General features: G+C 42.4%; 1 protein-coding gene across 1 annotated transcript in view; it reads left to right on the forward strand.

The window, feature by feature from the left end:
* The window catches only part of LGSN (lengsin, lens protein with glutamine synthetase domain), a 54,168-nt gene that overhangs the window by 25,581 nt on the left and 6,147 nt on the right, over positions 1 to 22,440 (forward strand). Inside the window, exons 3-4 of the mRNA XM_075341507.1 lie at positions 12,495 to 12,572; positions 18,560 to 19,391. Coding sequence (XP_075197622.1) covers positions 12,495 to 12,572; positions 18,560 to 19,391 — 910 coding nt within the window. The remainder of the gene's footprint in view (positions 1 to 12,494; positions 12,573 to 18,559; positions 19,392 to 22,440) is intronic.

Genomic DNA, 22,440 nt, shown 5'->3' on the forward strand with positions numbered 1-22,440 from the left:
TATTTTAAGTATATTTATTTTCATTTGAGTATTCTGTCACAGTATACACAGGTGCATCTCAATAAATTAAAAGTTAATTTATTTCAGTAATTCAATACAAAAAGTGAAACGCATATATTATATAGAGTCATTACAGAGTGATCTATTTCAAGTGTTTATTTCTGTTAATGTTGATGATTATGGCATACAGCCAATAAAAACCCCAAAATCATTCTCTCAGAAAATTATAATAATTACCAAAGAACACCTGGAATGGCTTCCGAAATGTTTAAAATGGTTCCTTAGTCTGGTTCAGTAGGCTACACAATCATGGGGAAGTCTTCTGACTTGATAGATGTCCAGAAGTCAGTCATTGACAAACTCCACAAGAAGGATAAGCCACAAAAGGTCATTCCTAAAGACGCTGGCTGTTCACAGAGTGCTCTATCCAAGCATATTAATGGAAAGTTGAGTAGATGGAAAAAGTGTGGTTCAAAAACGTGCACAAGCAAATCGCAATAACCACAGCCTTGATAGGATTGTTAAAAAAAAGGTCATTCAAAAATTTGGGGGAGATTCACAAGGAGTAAACTGCTGCTGGAGTCAGTGCTTCAAGAGCCACCACACACACACACACACACACACACACACACACACACACACGTATCTACGACATGGACTACAAGTGTCACGTTTCTTGTATCAAGCCACTTATGACATATAGACGCCAGAAGTGTCTTACCTGGACCAAGGAGAGAAAGAACTGGACTGTTGCTCAGGTGTTGTTTTCAGATGAAAGTAAATTTTGCATTTCATTTGGAAATCAAAGTCCCAGAGTCTGGAGGAAGAGTGGGGAGGCCACAATGCAAGCTGCTTGAGATCTAGTGTGAAGTTTCCACAATCAGTGATGGTTTGGGAAGCCATGTCATCTGCTGGTGTAGGTCCACTGTGTAGTGACCAGAAAAGCCACTACTAATGTGTGTTCTGTATTATCTATGTGATTACATTTGTGACACCTATTCCCCACCTTGGGAGGAGGTAAATTATTTAGCGTTGCGCTGCCCTCTACTGCCTTGCTTTGGTATTGCAATTGATTTGAAAGCAAGGAAGTGGCTGTTGGGGCGGAGCTTAAGGAGGCAGTTAAAAAGAAAAACCGGTTAGATGCGGTTGAGTTGCTGTGATGCAGGAGAAACAAAAACCCTCCATTGAGATATGCAGGGAGTGTAATTATCACCCTATTCGGAGCGCCTCGTTTCTGCAACAACAGAGTACTGAAAAACGCAGTTAATCCAATTGATAGTGACATCCATCTTCCCAAGGCCAGGATAGGAAAAACGCTTAAACTAGTCCACTGTTTAAGAGATCTCTTTATTGCTATGAAATGACTGTCTATTGGAAATGGAAAAACAACTTTGATTGACTAAAGGTTGGCTACAAGATTTAGGTAAAGTTCCTCATTTACGTTTTTACAGAATCCTTGGTGTCTGTCTTCCTTCAGCGGCCTTATACCTGGCAGATATCACCACAACTCATAGTCTCCTATCTCTATTATTTTTCTCTTTATAATTTGCCACCTAACCTAGGGATTTGCTGGAGCCATCGGAGACACCGTGACCTGAACATCCTCTGAGGTAGTAGGCCCGGCTTCTCACAAGGCGGTGCGGCAAATTACAACTGTGTTTTATCAAGACCAAAGTCAGCGCAGCCATCTACCAGGGAATTTTAGAGCACTTAATGCTTCCCTCCATCAACAAGCTTTTCGGAGATGGAAATTTCATTTTACAACAGGACTTGGCACCTGTCCACACTGCCAAAAGTACCATTATCTGGTTCAATAACCACAGTATCACTGTGCTTGATTGGCCTGCAAACTCGCCTGATCCAAACCCCATAGAAAATCTATGGGGTATTGTCAAGACGAAGATGAGAGACACCAGACCCAACAATGCAGATGAGCTGAAGGCTGCTATCAAAGCAACCTGGGCTTCCATAACACCTCAGCAGTGCCACAGTCTGATCACCTCCATGCCACGCCGCATTGATGCAGTAATTCATGCAAAAGGAGCCCCGATCAAGTATTGAATGCATTTACTGTACATACTTTTTAGTAGGACAACATTTCTGAGCTTAAAATCATTTTTTCAGTTGGTCTTATATAATCTAATTTTCTGAGATATTGACATTTGGGTTTTCATTGGCTGTAAGCCATAATCATCAACATTAACAAAAATATACATTTGAAATAGATCACTCTATATAATATATGCGTTTCCCTTTTTGAATTGAATTACTGAAATAGATTAACTTTTTGATGATATTCTAATTTATTGAGATGCACCTGTATATCCATTCAGGTAAAGTCAGCTATATAAACAGGCAGGAAAGTTTCTAGAATCAAACTTTGTTGGAAAAAGTGTTTTGTACATGTAGACTGACTAGTCAGCCTTTTGTGGCTTTTGTTTTCTTTGTTTGATCCTGACAGTTGAAAGTGTGCCTTTATTTGACGGCTTCAACATTATTCCAGCACACAGTACTCATGTGTAATGTATCTCAGCGGTTTAATATTAGTTAAAGCTTTCTGGAATAGCTGTATTATGATTTTACCTATAAATATTGCCCACAGATTCTTTTTATTTTGTGGCTTATCAATTTTGTTCCAGATGGTGACGTGAACTAACATGCAACTGGAATGGACAATGATATAAACGCGACAGAGGTATGTTACAGCCCTGTATTTTACACTTTCACCTTTTGAGAGTATAATATTCATTTTACTAGAAATCATAATACCTGGGTATCAGTTTTTGTAATCTTTCCCAGAAAAAAAAGAATTGTGTTAAAATATAGGAATTACAAAAATGAAACCAAGATTTGAAAATCAATTGAAATAATCTGGTTAATATTATACTTAATTTTAATTAGTGTTTTATATATATATATATATATATATATATATATATACATACACATACATTTGATTTTACATTTTTGATATTGCTTATTTTTTAATTGACTTGAATCCCTAGGTATAAATATAATTTTTCTTTCCTAGCTAAACCGATCAATCATAGCCATTGACAACAAACTGTTTGAAACATACAAAATGGTGTAAATAGACAAAGGCTGAGATTTTGGAGAAGTATAGAGTGTAAAAGAAAATAGATATGTGTTGGTGAAAGTACTGCAGAGGAAAATCAAAGTAAAAATGAAAGATCTCATGATTAGTTCCATCAGTTCACAAACTGATGCCTATCTTTTATTATAGCTGAAATCACACTATGTTTCTGATTAGTGGTAGCACTGATGGACAGAAAAGGGCCCCTGTGTAAGAACACTATATGGGCCATTTTCAGTCCAAGAGCTCATCATAATTCACAATGCAACCTACTTGGGAAGTAGAAATGAGCCTCCCAACCTCTTATGCCCCTGTGCGGTTGCACAGGCTGCACCAATGATATATCCACCCCTGAGTGGTAGCATTTATTTGCGTTTTTATTGCATTTATTTCTGCAACATGCTGCAACTATCTACAGCAGTTTGATATATGTTCTTTTTGTACCATTCTTGAGGTCAGTGGCAACTTTTTTTTATTAAAATACAGCATGCTCTATGTATGGCATCTCACTCCAGAGGCTTTTTTCTAATATGTTAAAAAATAGTATAAAAAAATGCAGAAAACAAATATTGAAAGGAAACAAAACAGCTAGTAAGATAGTGAAAACAAAACCTTTTACTATTAATAATAAAATGAAAATCATAAAACAATTTGTAGCTAGAATAAAAAGTGTCTTAGCTCCAACACATGTAAATATTCTAACAATGAAATCAAAGAAATTCAAACTTACTGCATATACTTATCTTTTATATAATTACTTGATATGGAATTTTGCAAGTAGAACAGTTGTCTGCTCAAAAGTAGTAATAGGCAGACCAGGACTGTAAAAGTTCGGATCTGCACGGGTTTAAAAGAACCGGATCACTGACCCTGGGACCAGTGGCGTAGCTACTGCGTTTGCCGCCCGGGGCGGTCGTCAAATTTGCCGCCCCCATCTGTTGGCCGTCAATAATCCAGAAACTTTCAAAAATCTGGAAAACCATAAAAATATTTATTTTTAATGGAACTACAATCAAAGATCTAATTGTAGACTGCTGCTATTAGTCCTAGACTTTCACCTTTTTACACACATGTAGGCCTATTATACACACACACACAGCTCTGCTGCATACAGACAGACACACACAACTCTGCTGCATACAGACACACACAACTCTGTAGCTGCTGCATACATGCATGCATACAGACACACACAACTCTGTAGCTGCTGCATACATACATGCATACATACAGACACACACAAGTCTGTAGCTGCTGCATACATGCATACATACAGACACACACAACTCTGTAGCTGCTGCATACATACATGCATACAGACACACACAACTCTGTAGCTGCTGCATACATGCATACAGACACACACAACTCTGTGGCTCCTGCATACATGCATACATACACACACAACTCTGCTACATACAGACAGACTCAGCTCTACTGCATACATACATACATACACACACACACAACTCTGCTGCACATATAGACACACACGCGGCTTTTGGGGGCCCGCACATGCGGCTGCTGCAGAGCTGAGGCTGCACCAAGCACAGGGCAGATGTAGCAGAGCTGAGCCTGCACCAAGCACAGGGCAGATGGAGAGGAGCTGAGCCTGCACCAAGCACAGGGCAGATGTAGCAGAGCTGAGGCTGCACCAAGAACAGGGCAGATGTAGAGGAGCTGAGCCTGCACCAGACACAGGGCAGATGTAGCAGAGCTGAGCCTGCACCAGACACAGGGCACATGTAGCAGAGCTGAGGCTGCACCAAGCACAGGGCAGATGTAGCAGAGGTGAGGCTGCACCAAGCACAGGGCAGATGTAGAGGAGCTGAGGCTGCACCAAGCACAGGGCAGATGTAGCAGAGCTGAGGCTGCACCGAGCACAGGGCAGATGTAGCACAGCTGAGCCTGTACTGAGCACAGGGCAGATGTAGCAGAGCTGAACCTGCACCGAGCACAGGGCAGATGTAGAGGAGCTGAGCCTGCACCGAGCACAGGCCAGATGTAGAGGAGCTGAGCCTGCACCAGACACAGGGCAGATGTAGCAGAGCTGAGCCTGCACCAAGCACAGGGCAGATGTAGCAGAGCTGAGCCTGCACCGAGCACAGGGCAGATGTAGAGGAGCTGAGCCTGCACCAGACACAGGGCAGATGTAGCAGAGCTGAGGCTGCACCAAGCACAGGGCAGATGTAGCAGAGCTGAGCCTGCACCGAGGACAGGGCAGATGTAGCAGAGCTGAGCCTGCACCGACACACGCGGCTCCTGGGGGGAAAAAGCCCATGCAGCTCACTGGGGCCCACAAACTGGGTGGCTGGGAGGGAGTATACAGGTCGAGGGGAGGAGGGGGGTAGCACTTACCGCTCGGTCACGGAGGAGAGGGGAGGCCAGCGCTGTGCTAGGGGTCGCTGGCTGGCACTCCTTCATCTGTGGGACTGAGCAGGACGACTGGCGGTAGCTCTGCCCACAGATGAAGCTCAATCTAGCAGGACGCTGTGGTCTGCACGCCTTAAAGGGACGGCAGCCACAGTTTCCTGCCGAGGACTCCGGTCCCCGGAACTCGGCCCGGGGGCAGCAGAACTGAAGGCGAGTGGCCAAAATGCCGCCCCACTGACACGTGCCTCCCGGGGTGGACCGCCCCCTCCGCCCCCCTTTTGCTACCCCACTGCCTGGGACAGGAGTTCTCAGGGAACTCCAGGTAATGATCTCGGCTCGGCCACTTTGGTAATAAAAAAAAAATCAAAGAAAAAAGAAACAAAATAAGAATAAAGCAAGTGCTCCATACTAATCGGTCTCTGCGCAGTTGTACAATGCTTCCAGGGTGGCTCACTCTATTTCTGGTACCGCTCATTATCTTTATGCATATGCACTGCTTCCCCTGTGCACTGACAGTCCCCGTGTCTGATTGGTTGCAGTCAAATGCGCCCCCAGCCTGTGTGACAGCGTGTCTGACTGCTTTTAATCAAAGGCGCTGTCTGCATCTAAAGTGATATAAATATGAGTAAATAAATAAAAAAATTGATGTAGGGTCCCCCCATATTATGATATCCAGCCATGATAAAGCATACTAGTATAGACTGTAGCCCCCAGCTGTGAGCATTATCTTGGCTGTGTAGTGTATCAAAATAAAAAGAACCACATGTGGCTTTTTAAATTATTTAAATAAATAATTTTAAAAAACAGTATGCAGTCCCCCCCTCAATTTTGATACCCAGCCATGATAAAACCGACAGAAGGGAGCTAGTATTATTAGGCTGAGGAGGCCCATGGTTATTAGGCACCCCAACTTAAAAATAGCAGCTCGCAGCCACCCAGGATTGTCGCCTCTATTAGAAGCGACAATCCCAGAACTTTACCCGGCTCATCATGATTGTCATGGTGTGGTGGCAATCGGGGTAATAAGTGGTTAGTTAATAATAGCTCATAGCTGCCACTAAGCCCTAGATGAGGTGTCTATGAGACACCATTACTCCCCATTACTAATCAGTAAGTTAAAAGAAATAAACACAAACACTGAAAATATCCTTTATTTGAAATAAAATACAAAAACACAAACACTCTTTCACCCCTTTATTAATCCCCAAAACATCCAGGTCCAATGTCATCCACTCAAGGTTCCACAATGATTCTGGCTCTGCTACATCTGAAATGATAGCATGCAGGCATAGAATATGACTGCCCACTGTGAGCCTCATGTAGAGACTGAGCAGTGACGTCTCTCAGTTTATTTGCAGTCACAGCTGGAGGTTCTTACAGTCCTCCACCTGTGATCACGGGTAACCTGATCTCAGGTGACCTTATTGAACTGAGCAACCTCACCTGAGCAGCTGTAGGCTGCTATTTTTAGGCTGGGAGGACTGAATAGGGTCTTCCCAGCCTGAGAATACCTGCTCCCATCTGTCGGCTTTATCATAGCTCGGTATCAAAATTTGAGAGGACCACACGCTGTTTTTAAAAATTATTTTTTTAAATAGTTAAAAAAAAAGCTGCATACAGTCCCTCTTATTTTGATACACAGCCAAGATAAGCGCATGGCTGGGGGCTGCAGCCTGTAGTCATATGCTTTATCTGTGCTGGGTATCATAATATGGGGGACCATATGCCCATTTTTTAATGTATTTATTTTTACAGCAATAGAGACACACACAGTGTCTCTGATTGAAAGCAGTCAGAAAGGATGTTACACAGGCTGGGGGCACGTCTGACTGCGACCAATCAGAGATGCAGGGACTGGTGGTGGGTGGGGGAAACAGTGTATATGTATGAGGATAATGAGCAGCCCTGGAGTAGAGTAAGGGGTACTTTACATGCTGCGACATCGCTAGCGATTGCTAGCGATGTCGCGTGCGATTGCATCCGCCCCCGTCATTGTAACGATATGTGGTAATCGCTGCCGTAGCGAACATTATCGCTACGGCAGCTTTACACGCATATACCTGTTCTGCGACAATCCCTCCCTCAAGAGGGAGGTGCGTTCAGTGTCACCGCGATGTCACCATGACGTCACTAAGCGGCCGGCCAATAGAAGCGGAGGGGCGGAGATGAGCGGGATGTAACATCCTGCCCACCTCCTTCCTTCCGCATTGCCGGTGGACGAAGGTAAGGAGATGTTCGTCGCTCCTGCGGTGTCACACATAGCGATGTGTGATGCCGCAGGAACGAGGAACAACATCGCTACTTACCGGACAACGATTTTTTGTTATTAAACGACCTCTCCAAAACAAACAATTTTTGTCTTTTTGCGATCGTTTTAGGTCGCGCCAGCCTGTCACATGCTGCGACATCGCTAACGGCGCTGGATGTGCGTCACAAACATCGTGACCCCAATGACATCGCTTTAGCAATGTCGCAGCATGTAAAGCACCCTTTAGAGTCGCGCGGTAGACTCGGTAAGTATAACGCGCCTGCTCCAATCCCCCTATCCCTTCAAGCACCATTTTTAAAGTCTTGATTTGTGTCTCCATAGACTTATATGAGGACCTGTGTCCCACCAGATAACCTGGTTTAATTCCAGGCCGAACCTTTTTTTTTTAGTTTTTTTTAAGCCAGGTTGGAGTTGCCGATTACAGGTATCTGTGAGTCCGCCCATCACCACTCAAAAGCAAAATAAATAAATGCAAAACAACTAAAAGAGTTTTCTAAGTTATAAAAAAAGTACTCAAAGCAGGGAATGTGCTAAAAAGTAAGTTTCCTAGTATTTCTTTTGCACCGCAGTTCCTTGGGTCACCTCCGGTTTCCATCAGTTCGTCATGTGTCCTGCAGTGACGTCAAACTTATTTGGCAATAAGAGTATGTGCACACAGTCCATTTTTTATATGTTTTTTAGCGCAGTTATGCCACAAAACTGCAAGAAAATCCTGTTGGCAGCAAAGTCAATGAGAAATCTGAACTGTAGTGCACATGCTGAGGTTTTTTTCCTTGCTTATTTGTGACTTGCAGATTTGGTGCAGGAAATAATCTGCAACATGTCAATTCTTTCAGCCTGCATTTGTCACCATTGAAAGCAATAGAAAAAACGCATTCAAAACTGCATCAAAAGCACAACACAAATGCGAAAAAAGGTTGTTTTTCAGCTGTGTTTTTCGTGTCAACAGATGTAGAAATGGTGCTGCAATTTCTGCAACCAAATACACAACGTGTGCACATACCCTATCATGTATCAGCAGTCCTGTGCCGTACATGCAGGCATCAATTCTGATGTCAGTGAAAGGTGTTAGTGGTCACATGTCTCTCAATGGCACGCTATCAATGCAGGACAAATGAAAGACCAAACTGAATAGAAAAGCTGGAGACCCCCTACCAATCAGAAGAACAGGGCACTTTCATCCCAGTTAAATGGAGCAACAGTGCAGCATGTGCAACCTCCACTTTATTCATTCCTAATAACACTGCGCTCACCTTTTCTGGCAATCCTATTGAGAATGAATGGAGCATCTCACAAACTTTTGTAATGGGGATAAAAGTGCCGAATCAGCATAGAAAAACCTTTTCTACCAATTGGTTTGGGTTTTAGCGTTTGGTCCTCCACCAATCAGGAAGTTGTCACCTGTCTTTTAGATAGATGACAACTTGTTTTCACTGGACAACCACTTTAAATTACTTTACTATGTATATCTTTACAGCAGTTAAAAAACAAGTTACTAAACAATGTAGTAGGAGGATAGGAGTCATAGACTGTCCTGTTGGTGTTCAACAAAAGACCAAAGGATGGTTTTTTTTTTTTTAAACTTTGAATTTTTATTGAGATTTTCAATTTACGTTTTTCATACATAAAATAAAACATAAAATTCAGAATTCTTATCGAACCTAGACAAACAATGACAGCACAGGTGAGGAGGGTTAGGAGGGGAGAGGAGAAATAGGAGGGAAGAGGGAAGGGTTTCAAGAGTCCATGCTCCTTCCATAGGACCCATAGGCCTCAGTCTCACAGATCCTCCTGTCCCGCAAAGTAGTCCCATGGTGCCCACACGGCCTGGAAACGGTCAACTGTGTCATGCAATAGTGCCGTGAGATGTTCCATGCGTCTAACGTCCAGTAATCTATACTTGAGGCTCTGGAGTGAGGGTGTCCCTGGCTGCCTCCAATTCTTTGCAATTAAGCATCTGGCCGCCGTAAGGATGTGGGAAAAAAGCTTAGAGGCTGTTTTTCCCAATCCCCCACTCCCAAGACCCAGAACATAGATCAGGGGATCAAGATCAACCTCTATATATAGTACTTTATGGATCAACCCTCTAACCCGCTCCCAGAAGGGGACTATCCCTGGACAGGACCAGAATATGTGCAGAATGGTGCCCCTGCCTCCCCCGCATCTCCAGCAACAAGCCGGTATGGAGGGGTCTATGCCATGAAGGTAATCTGGATTGTGGTACCAAAATAGCAAAATTTTATAGATATTTTCCTTATATAGTGTGCATATTGACGTCTTGGCGGCGTTTCCCCAGATTGCTGCCCATTCCTGAGGAAGTATCCGCCTTCCCAATAGAGACTCCCATTTCCGCATGTATGGAAAAGACCCCTCGGGCCCCTCCCGTGACTCAGAAAGCAAAATGTAAATTTCCGAAATTAGTCCCTTAGTATCAGTGCCCCTTCTGCAAATTTTCTCAAAATCTGTGGGAATCGAGGCCCCTGCCCTGCCAAACAAGGAGCCAGCCAAGTCTCTGATCTGCAGATATTGGAAAAACTCTCGATTAGAGAGAGAGAATTTATCTCTAAGGTACTCAAAGGAATGGATCTGCATTGTACTTCCATCTATAATGTCTGCAAATCTGAATAGACCTGCCTTGAGCCAGGGGTGCACCATGTCCGACTCCAGACTGCTTGGGAGCAAGGGTTGGTATATGAAGGACACCAGAGGGGAGCAGGGGGATGCCAAAGGAAATCTTCTAATGCAAAATGCCCAGAGGTCCCTAGTGAACTGCATCGGTCCAAGAAGAGGGGGGGGCGAATCACACCGGGCCGGGGGCCACAGGAGCGTGTTTGGATGTATAGGCGCCAGCCAAAGTTTTTCAATCTCAGTCCACCTGTTGTATGCCCAAAGGGACACCCAACAGGGGATCCTCCTAAGATGGGCCGCCCAATAGTATTTTAGGATGTCCGGGACAGAAAGCCCCCCCCTGTTTCTCCGAGCCATCAACACCTCCCTGGCCACCCTATGACGTTTGTTACACCAAATAAATCTAAGGATAGCCGCCTGAAGGGACTTCAGCTCCTTTATTGGTACCTTAACTGGGAGGGTTTCAAAGAAATATAATAATTTTGGGAGCAAGCTCATTTTAACCGCCGCAATGCGCCCCATCCACGAAAGAGGGAGGGGCAACCACTTGCTCAAAAGATTTCTCAGCTCTCGGAAAAGGGGGGGGAAGTTAAGGTTATAGAGGGAATCATAAGTAGATGTGAGGTTAACCCCCAGGTACTTGACCGCATCTGTCTTCCAACGAAACTTAAAATTCAAACGCAGGTAATCCAGGGCCACCGGGTCGAGATTCAAGGGCATTGCCTCCGTTTTGCTAGAGTTGATCTTATACCCCGAAAGGCTCCCGTACCTACCCAAGGTGCACATTAAAATTGGAAGGGACACATGGATGTTAGTAAGTGTAATGAGCACATCGTCGGCAAAAAGCGAGATTTTAAATGGTTTATTCCTGACCAGGACCCCCGAGATGTCTGGGTTGCTCCTGAAGACCGAAGGATGTTTTACGTGGTGAACGTGCAGTTTATTTTCTCTATGTGTTTCGAACTTGGACCAACTTCTTCATCAGAATAAACCCACAGCAATGACAGATATGTTGTTCAGCACCTGTAACACAGACTATCACTCCTATCCACTACTGTATGGTTTTACAGCAGGATTTCCTGACCCGTGGGTACTACAGCAGCTGTCAATTCCTAAATCCTCAGTTGTGGGTTTACAACCCCATAAAGTGAGCAGCCTTAGGCTATGTGCGCACGTTGCGTACAGTCACTGCAGAAATTTCTGCAGCGATCTGAAGAGCACACGTGCGCTTCAAATCGCTGCAGAAAATGTCCGTAGTGAAAAAAAAAAAGCCAATTCCATGCGCTATGACTGCAGCTCCTCCCATAGACAGAGCAGGGGCTGCAGGCAAAGCGCACGGAAGAAATGACATGTCACTTCTTAGAACGCGCGCTTCGGGCAGCAGCCGAAGCGCTGCGCTCTAAGACGCCACGTGCGCATGGCTCCTGCATACTCTTCATAGATTATGCATGGGACGCAGGACGCATGCAGTTACGCTGCGCTACAAAGCGCAGCATAACTGCATGTAATTACGCAATGTGCGCACATAGCCTTATCCCGTACCTAATCCAATTGTCCATCAGATAAGACCCTACTGCGCTTGATGTCCCTTTTTTCCCAAAATATTAAGTGAAGAATTTGTAATTTATAAATATTATAATCTCATAAATCCCATAATGAATATTAGATAGGATAAAATAATTGTCATCTTTCCATGAACTGAACGTAAAATGTTTTGCAAGTCTCGTCGTAATGTTAAAATCGTAAACATGATATTGTTGTGAATATCATTAGGCTCAGTTTGGACCTTTTTTTCTAGTCCACTGTATATAATGGGATAATCTCCTGGCATAAGGTTTGATAAGATGACAGTTGACATAGTGTTTTCTTTACAAAAAGTGAAGCTAAATGCTACAGTGTTTTCGTACACTTTTTCTGGACTCATCAAAGCTTTTACTCCATGATTCTTGTGTAAAGAGCTTTGTAAAGTCACATATCTTTGTTGCAACTGACCACTGTGATAAACTTATGCAACGTTTGGCGTTTTCACTCCATTTTTGCGCAGCACTGACAAAGTGGTGAAAGCTGGGGTGGAACAGGAGTGTGGAACCACAGCTCGTCAAATTAATGATTTTATGCTGATGATTTTAGTCTAGCACTCCTCTTTATGAAACAGGAGTGTCTGACTACAGTCCATCTCCTCAACAAGAACAGTATGATCAACTTGATGTATCGGGCTCTTAATGTCAAATTTTCTATATATCAAGCCCCACATTCATTATAGGTTTTAGCTACTGCTTCTGCTTCTCTCATCAAGAAGTGTTGCTTAGCGGAAAATGTACAAAAATTCACAGAGAAGTGGGTGTGGCTTAGAGTGTGTCACCATGCACCAAAATTCCTTGCCCAAAGTAAACCATCTAATTGATAAACATAGACAAAGTCATAGACATAGTCAAAAGGTGTGCAGATTTTAAAACTTCCCTTAGTGTCAAAATCTAATAAATGTAATGTAATAAACATGTAATAAACATGCATCATAATGTTTTTGTTGAATCCCCTTTCTTGAAAATTTGGATCTACAATACTTTTCAATACAATAAAAAAAGTAAGCCAGTACATACCACCCTATATGTATGCTAAGAGAACCCCTTATTAACACAAAACATTCAAAGCTAATGAAAGGCAAAACACTGTATAGACTTGAAGTACATGAAAATGCAATGCAAAACCAAACAGTTGTATTGGAATATATTCTAGATTTAGATAGGAATTAGTGATGGCAAAGCATGCTCGGAACCACTTGGAACTCGATCGAGCATCGGGGTGCTCAGAACTGCTCGGAACTCGATCGAGAATCCTGGTACTTTGGCGCCATGGCATAATAGAGGCATGTAAGCAGGGATTCCAGCCTTACAGACCCTTATGCTACGTTAACCCAAAAATAATTTTCACGGCTAATTCAAATATATTCTATTCTGTAATAATACTGCTCTTCACTGAAATTAGTGTAGGGCTGGCTGTTGGTGAAGTGATAGTGTATTAGAGGCATATAGGCAGTGATTCTAGCTTTACAGATCTTGCTGCTACTTAAAAGAAACAGTTCTATTCTATAATAATACAGTTTGTATCTGCAATTAGTGCATGGCAAGCTGCTGGAGAAGGGATAGTGTATTAGAGAGACATGAAGGCAGGGATTTTAGCTTTACAGTACTTGCTTTTGCAACCTAAAACAAAAAGTCCTTTTCAGGTTTACATGCAATCTATTCCCTATTAATACCACTGTTAGCTGAATTCAGTGTAGGGATAACTGCTGGAGGAAGCATAGTTTTGGATTAGACGCATATAGGCAGGATATATTGCTTTATAGTCCTTCTATAGGCATACTGCTGCTGCAACCTAACTGCGTTGGTCAGGGCACGGGTGATGTTATGGGACAAGGGCTGGTGTAGGGCAGGGAAGCCACACCCGGAAATATAGTGGTTGATGGGGACTGAGTACTGTTGGATGGCCGCCACCTGCAAACTGTATGGTTTTACTTTCGAAAATAAAAAAATGTAGCCCTGAAAAAATTATTTTTTGAGGGCTGCCTTCTGGCCCTCAAAAAAATATGAATGAAGGCCTGTTGATGGCCATCCAAAATATATTAGTGAAGGCCACTTTCAAAGAATGCGTACGAGGTCCACATGATAAAGGAACATTCGATTTGGCTATATGTTATGCTGCTGTTGTCTACTGGGTTTGAGAAGTTGGGGCCAATCCAGGCCTTGTTCATTTTGAGAACAGTCAGCCTGCCAGCATTTGCAGTTGATCAGTTATTATGCCCGCTTCGGCACTAAAAACCCGCTCTGACAAAACACTAGCGACAGGAGAGGTCAGCAATTCCAAAGCAGGAGAGTTCATGCCACTTGTCCAGCTTGCATTCCCAATAGTCGTACGGCACTGAGGAATCTGGGAGGATGCTGGTACCGTCTGCTAGGTACTCCTTTACCATCTTCAGAAAGGTTTTCCTCCTTGTCAGACTACTCTGCACATCAGAGACTGGATACTGGGAGAGTCTAATGAAACTGTCCCAGTCCATTGGTAGTGTTCCTCTGCCTCTGTTGGCCCTGGTGTGTGTCTCCCTCATCTCTCTTCCTTGGTTAACCAGGGAACTATGACCTCTGCCACAAACATAGTCAGATGAGAAATTTTTCAACTAATTGTTCAGCTACAACCTTTTGGAATTAAACAATTTTACTAGCCCTTTCCACCTCAGGAAGGAGAAATGAAGATTTCTCCTAGTAGCGTTGAGAAGGGTGAACAACTAGTGATCAGTGTTGGAAAATCTTTGTAAGTTTTCAGAAAGCACAAAACCACTAAGTTGAGCATGTTAGCCAGGTCTGGTGCTTGTGCAACTTTGTCAGGCTTCAGAGCCTCCACCAGGTTACTGCCATTATCATGCACATACCAATGCCTGGTTGTAAATTAAGCAGCAAGCAGTCACAGTTCTGTATGTTCTGTTGTACCTTTTAGCAACTCAGCAGCATTTATGCTGTTTGTCACCTAAAGAAATTTATTTCAGCAGAGCCTGTTGCCGCTTCACCTAGGCAGTTCTGCAGTGCTTATAACTTGAAACTGATATAGAGGATGTACTCAGGGATGACAATTTGGAGATGGAATATGAGGAGAAGGTGGTGGAGAAACCGGTATAGGAGGTGGGCGAAACCTCGGCATAAGAAATACATCTGTTTTCTCAAGGTCCGACTGTCTCGCTTACCACACGGTTCACCCAATGTGCTGTTAGACAAATGATGCAACCCTGGCCACAAATACTTGTCCATGTGTCGTTTGTTAAGTGGATCTTCCCAGTAACTACATTGGTGAGAACATGAGTGATATTATGAAACATGTGCTGGTGTAAGGCGGGGACAGCCGGAAAAAGAGTGGTGGGTGGGGAAGAGGTACCGAGGGACAGCTGCCACCATGAGGTTGCAGTAAGCCTCACTGTTCACAAGCCTAAATGGCAACATTTCCAGGTTCAAGAAGTCTGGAAATGTACAAGTTCAGTGTTTGGGCTTGTGGATGGGTAGCTGTCCTGGGTATTTATGTATGCATTCCAATGCCTGGGGTAAGGACAGCTGAAGGCTGCCCTTTTTCAAGGAATCAGAGAAGAATGCTGATGGAGCTTGCAAATGTGGAACAGGTGCAGGGTGGGAGCTCCCGCGCCTGCATCCTGGACAGGGGATTGGCAAGCATGTACCACAGGGGAAGATGCAGTGGTGTCACCCAAAGACACTGATTGTGGATCCAATTATTTGGCCCATCTAGTCAGGTGCTTTGATGACACGTGCCTGAGCATGCTGGTGGTGGGTTGGCTGATAGTGGTCAGCCCCTGCTGATCTTGGTAAGGCACAGGTTGAAAATAACCATTCTTTTCACTTTCTTTAAAAAAGCACCAGACTGGGGGACACCTAACCCGTGGCCTTGGAACTTGCCCCTTGTGAGTGCTCTGATGGCCCTCTAAAAATTGATTGAGGGCAACCTGATGGCCTTGTAAAAATTGATTGAGGGATGTCTACTGGCCTTCAAAAAATTATGAGTTAAGGCCACCCAATGGCCCTTTATATATTAAGTAAGGGTCGCCTGATGCCCTTTAAAAATTGAGTGATGGCTGTCTGATAGCCATCTAAAATTTGACTGAGGGCCGCCTGATGGCTCTCTAAAAATTATGAGTGAGGGCCACCTGATAGCCCTCTAAAATTTGAGTGAGTGCCACCTGATGGATGATTATGAGCAAGTGCTACATGATAACTGTCGATATGGTGACAGAGGTCAAGAAAAATAATAACTCATGAACCATATATTATTTTTGGGGAGGAAGGGGTGCATGGGAATACACCAGAAAAAAGAACATGTGAATTGACTTTATTTTCCGCTAATGTCATCCACTGAGGTTGAGAAATTGGGTTAAATCCAAGCCTTGTTCATTTTGAGAACAGTCAGCCTGTCAACATTTTAAGTTGACAAGCTGATGTGCCTATTAGTTATTATGCCCCCGGTGGCATTAAAAATCTACGGAATCAACTTAAGCAAGGAGGGAGCAGTGACTGCGGCATGGGAGCCTCAGATTTGCCTCATCATCTCCGTGTAAAAAAATAAATAAAGATGCATTCATACAATGGGAGAAAATCCCAAATGCATCTCTTGTGTGAATAAATGAGCAAAGGACTTGTGGTGTTCTTTCCCCAGGATGGGTTGGAGAAATTTCTCTTACATGGTTCATGAATTTTCATTGGCAAAGGTCTCGAAGGAGATAAAAAAAAATATTATGAAACCGCTGCTTCAATCTACTTAAAGCCTCTGGGCCGCCTGATTCCCTGATCCTTCACAGGGGGAACTGCCGCCCACTTTACCTGGAGCAAAATCAGAGTCAGACACCTGAAGGTTCTTGTTGTGCCAGTTGAACCCTGAGTAGTGGCCCTACTCTACGTGTGTTCCTTGGTGTATTGGAGTACCTCCTAATTTTTGGAAACCGTTACACATAATGCCTTTGCTTTACCAGTCTATGCATCCCATTCCTTCCAATGGGGGAAAAAAATGTTTTCTAAGACCATCTACATGGATTCCAGGGTTTATTCCAATCCCTTTCTTTCAATTTTTGATAGCCTTTATGCTTAGGGCATAGGCTTCACCAGTCTCATAGGAGTCCCACTCCTTACAAATGGGAAAAAAAATCAGAAATCTCATGTACTCTTTTTACATTTCCCTTATAAATAAGTAATTCTAGAGGATAGAATATTTCCTAATATTTTTCCTGTAAAATGCATGTCATCTTTGGTTTGTTATGTTTTTTGTCAGACCGTAAAAGGGGTGTAATAATTTGAAAGATTGTTACCATCAGCCACCTGGGAGTCAAAGTTGTGTCCAGGCATCTTCCCCATGCTGTTCCCATGCACTTTTTCAATCCATTTCAGCAATTTTACTGCCCCCCGATCTCCTGGCAGGGTCTGCTAGAGAGATGCTTGAATTTCCCATTGACTTTTATTATACTCGTTACTCGAGATTAGCACTTGAGCAGTGCAATTTGCTTGATCTGAGTACTGAGTACTCGAGCACTTCAGTGCTCGCTTTTCACTAACAGGGATTATCGGTGCAAAAAAAGGAAGAGAAATTGAGATGGACCCATTACACTAAAGGCCCCGTTACACGCAACAACATATCTAACGATTTGTCGTCGGGGTCATGGATTTCGTGATGCACATCCGGCGTCGTTAGCGACGTTGTTGCGTGTAACAGCTATGAACGAGTGTTAACGATCAAAAATACTCACCTAATCGTTGATCGTTGACACGTCATTAATTTTCAAAATCTTGTTGGTCGTTGACGTAGGTTGTTCGTCATTCCTGAGGCAGCATACATCGCTACGTGTAATTCTTTGGTGGCATCTAGGAAAGAAAAAAATAGACAGCAGGAAACTCGGTGAGCACGCAAATGAATTCCTCTGACTTGTACAAAGTAATAATGTCTTCATGCTGTACAAATAAACGTAATTTCTAAATACAGAACACATTATTGGCCAAATCTTGTACTAAATAATGTCAACACATTATAATGCTGCTAACTAGAAACAGCCATTGAACACTGTTGCTTTGCAGTACTGGACTGCTGGGTTTAAATCCCACCAAGGACAACATCTTCAAGGAGTTTGTATGTTCTTTCTGTATTGGCATGGGTTTCCTCCCGCATACTGTCCAAAGACCTATTAATCGGGAATTTAGGATTGACACCTTCAATGCAAACAGGCATGATAATGTATGCAAAGTGATGTAGGCCATCTCGGTTCTAAAAAATAATATCTCCAAATTGCACACAAAAATAATTAATGTCACCATAGAATCCTGAGAACACTACTGTGAATAGAAAAAACAGTGAAGAGAAGGCAGCTCTACAGCAGCGCCCCTTTATTCCCAGAATCATTAGGGGTTTCACAGGTCAGACCCCATCCCCAAGGATTATTTAGTGATAAAATTGTGATATTCAATTACTTACAGTGCTGAAATGGGACCATCTGTATATTCCAACTAGTCATTATTTAGTAGATGAAGAGTAGATTAGGGAAGAATGCACTACAGTTTGAGAGCAGATTCATGGGAAGTAAAGACATGCCATAATTTGTTACATAAGAAATACATTTACAAAAGTAACTTTTATTAAAAGCTTAAAAAAATTGACTTTAGGATTCCAGCTGCACCAGATGTGATGAAGTAGATGGCAGAGTGATATCAAGTCTAAGAAGGCGGAGAGGAGTAAAAGTTACTGGCAAATACTTGCCTCCATTAGAGTGGGAGAAGATAAATACTTGCCATTCTGTAAGTTCCTTAAATAATTATTATTTTGAAGGCATATATAATGATATGGCAAATTATTTTCAAGCATCTGATATGTCTACTAAACTACTTCTCAAGGATAAAAGACAGAATACTGCACAAAAAGATAACCGAGGAAATGAGTTATCTAAAGCAGAACAAGAGAAACAAAGATTGGAATCAGTGGTGGCTATACAAACTGCTAGCACCAAAAATGTTACGAATGTGCCAGAAGAAAACATAAATTCCAAAGAAAGTGCTAGAAACAGTAATACAAAGCCAAATGAAGATCTGTTACCTTTGGGATTGGCTATGCCTAAAGAGACTTTGGAAGAGTTAAAAAGCATTATTAAGGAAAGCCCTTTGACTATTCATAAAAACAAAAGGACTCCAAAATCCACTACTAGCAAAACTTTTATACATCCTGCAACCCGAATTGAGAAGCCAAGTGAAAAGTCACGCTTAACTTTTGAAACATTTAAGCCATATATGGGGAAAGAAATCCAAAAGTTACAATCCACAAAAACTCCAGAGGAAAATGAACCACATGACCTGTTGATGGGACAGATTTTAACAGATGACGGAGAGTCACAAAAGGAAGAACAATTGATGCAGCCAATTCAGCCCTTTGAGGAGGAACAGAAAGTAACACCCAATAAGTCAAACAATGCTGGTATCAAGTTTGATCCTCCATCTACTGATGGTAAGAATACTGATTTTATATTGCCATTAAGCCATGACTAGAGATTGGGGAATAGTGAAATATTCATATTTTGTGTACTGAATACCAAGTACTATTCCAGTATTTGTCACGAATAATGAATCTAATGCAAGTCAATGGGGAACCTGAGCATTTTCCTTGACGATTTCCTAGAAAAATGCTCTGGTTCCCATTGACTTGCATTAGGTTTGTTATTCGTGAAGAATATTGGAATATTACTCTCTATTCGGTACGCATAACCAAAGCCGAATATTTCACTATTCGCCTATCAATAGCCATAACCAATATGATATCATTAAATTGACTGATTTGTGTTGTATTTGGTAAATTTAGTAATAATGTTCTCAATGAGTCATGCATATTTATATCTGTTAAATGTTTGTAGAGTTCTTCATGGTATCAGCTACTACTGGTTACAATGATTTAGTACTCAACGCAGATCAAAGGCTTACAGGCAATTGTAACATTCACATCAAAATTCTCATGCAATAAAAATATTTTCCTTGTTTTTGCATGGCAGTATTTTTGTGTAAAATCAGGATGAAATAGTTTCTATGGTTAGTGTACTGGTGAGTATGGTCAGTAGACTCTCAAAGCCTCAATCTGGTTTGTGCTAAATACTGGTGGGGTTCAAGGGACTCCTCTGTTCAAGAATCTTGAATTTACTACAGGGATTGTTAAGGTATCGACCTCTAAAGTAGACTCAATTTGTTGACTGTGGTAATTCAAAAGTAGTGAGGCCAGTAAACTGGGGTTCAAATTGTGGAAAGCAGGTAGGTGGAATCTAGCCAAGGTATAATCCTGAAACATTGTCATAGGAAAGCCAAAGATTAAGCAGTCTTATAAGTAACCTGTCACCAGGTTTTTTTTTATGAGCTGCAGCTACTACCAGTGAGCTTATACACAGGATTGCTGTATATAAGAGCCCTAGCCACTCTGTAGAACACCTTTAGTATACTGTGTACTCAGGAGATATTGCACAACAATCTGTGGGCTCCATTTTCTCCTGTTACCATTAAGAAAATAGGAGATTTGGGGCTAAATCGACATTTTAAACATTTTGACATTTTAAATATATTTAATTTTCACCGACCAATATGATAAAATTCTTAGACTCATCTGTAGGTTTAAAGGGTCACAATGCAGGTAGGCAAATTCCTCAAAGGGTTCAATTTTGAAATAAGATAATGCTTTCTTGGGACTTAGGTGGCTCTGGAAATCCAACATCAGTTTCAGCAAAAATTAAGTTTCAAGTTCTTAGCTCTGCTACGTATCCTGAGGGTAGTTTTTGGGGATTTTAATATATGTAATTTTCATATCTCAATATTAAAAAAACCTGTGACGCACCTGATGGTTTAAGATGATCATCACACCTATACAGTTATGATTGAACATGTTGGCACCCTTGAAATTGTTCCAGAAAATGAAGTATTTCTTCTACAAAATTATTGCAACTATACATGTTATTTCATACACATGTTTATTTCCTTTGTGTGTATTGGAACAACACAAAAATACAGAAAAAAGGCAAATTGGACATAATTTCACACCAAATACCCCAGATCAGCTGAACAAAATTGTTCGCACCCTTAACTTAGTATGTGGTTGTACACCCTTTGGAACAAATAACTCCAATCACTCATTTCCTATAAACATCAACAAGTTTCTTACACCACTCAATTGGAAGTTTGGACCACTCTTCTTTTGCAAACTGCTCCAGGTCTCCCATTCTTGAAGGGTGTCTTCTCCCAACAGCAATTTTAAGATCTCTTCACAGGTGTTCAATGTTATTTAGATCCGAAGTCATTTCTGGACACTTCAGAACTCTCCAGCACTTTGCTTCCATCCATTTCTGGGTGCTTCTTGAAGTATGTTTGGGGTCATTGTCCTGCTGGAAGACCCATGGCCTAAGATGCAAAGTCAGCTTTCTGACATTGGACACTACATTGCGACTTAAAATCTTCAAATTTCCTGATGCTTTGCACAGTCAAGGCAAAGAGTGCCAGAGGCAGCTAGAAAACCCCAAACATTTTTGAACATCCACCATATTTGACTGTAGGTACTGTGTTTTTCTCTTAGCAGGCCTCATTCTGTTTTGGTAAACAGTAGAATGATGTGCTCTACCAAAAGCTCTGTTTTGGTCTCCTCTGTCCACAAGACACATTCCTAGAAAGATTTTGGTTTACTCACGTACATTTTGGAAAGCTGCAGTCTTGCTTTTAATGTCTGTGCCAGCAATGGGGTTCTCCTGGGTCTCCAATCAGCATTTAATTTCATTCAAATGTTGATAGATAGTTCGTGCTTACATTGATGCTCCTTGATCCTGCAGGACAGCTTTAATTTCTTTGGAACTTGATTGAGGCCTGCCTCATTGAATAACATTGGTCCAAGTGTGATCCTTTTTTTTAAGGGATTGCACTTGTCTGATTTATAAGCTTGTGTGAGCAAGCTTTAACGCTGTGATGCTGTGTGACCATGATGAGTTTTTAGTGAGGGTTTTTTTTGCTGCATATTTTTTGCTGCATCAAAAATGCAGCATCTAACAGTTTCAGTAAAATGGATGGCATTTCTAGAAATCTTATGTCCACTGTGCTTCTTTTTTACTCAGTGTAAAGGTACCGTCACACTAAGCAACATCGCTAGCAACATCGCTGCTGAGGCACAACTTGCTAGCGATGTTACTGTGTGTGACATCCAGCAACAACCTGGCCCCTGCTGTGAGGTTGTTGGTTGTTGCTGAATGTCCTGGACCATTTTTTAGTTGTTGCTCTCCCGCTGTGAAGCACACATCGCTGTGTGTGACAGCGAGAGAGCAACAACTGAATGTGCAGTGAGCAGGGAGCCGGCTTCTGCGGACGCTGGTAACCAATGTAAATATCGGGTAACCAAGAAGCCCTTTCCTTGGTTACCTGACATTTACCTTCGTTACCAGCGTCTGCCGCTCTCAGCTGTCAGTGCCGGCTCCCTGCTCACGTAGCTGGAGTACACATCGGGTAATTAACCCGATGTGTACAGTGGCCAGGAGTGCAGG

This window comes from Anomaloglossus baeobatrachus, chromosome 3, assembly GCF_048569485.1.
Source record: "Anomaloglossus baeobatrachus isolate aAnoBae1 chromosome 3, aAnoBae1.hap1, whole genome shotgun sequence".
In the NCBI taxonomy this organism is placed as follows: domain Eukaryota; kingdom Metazoa; phylum Chordata; class Amphibia; order Anura; family Aromobatidae; genus Anomaloglossus; species Anomaloglossus baeobatrachus.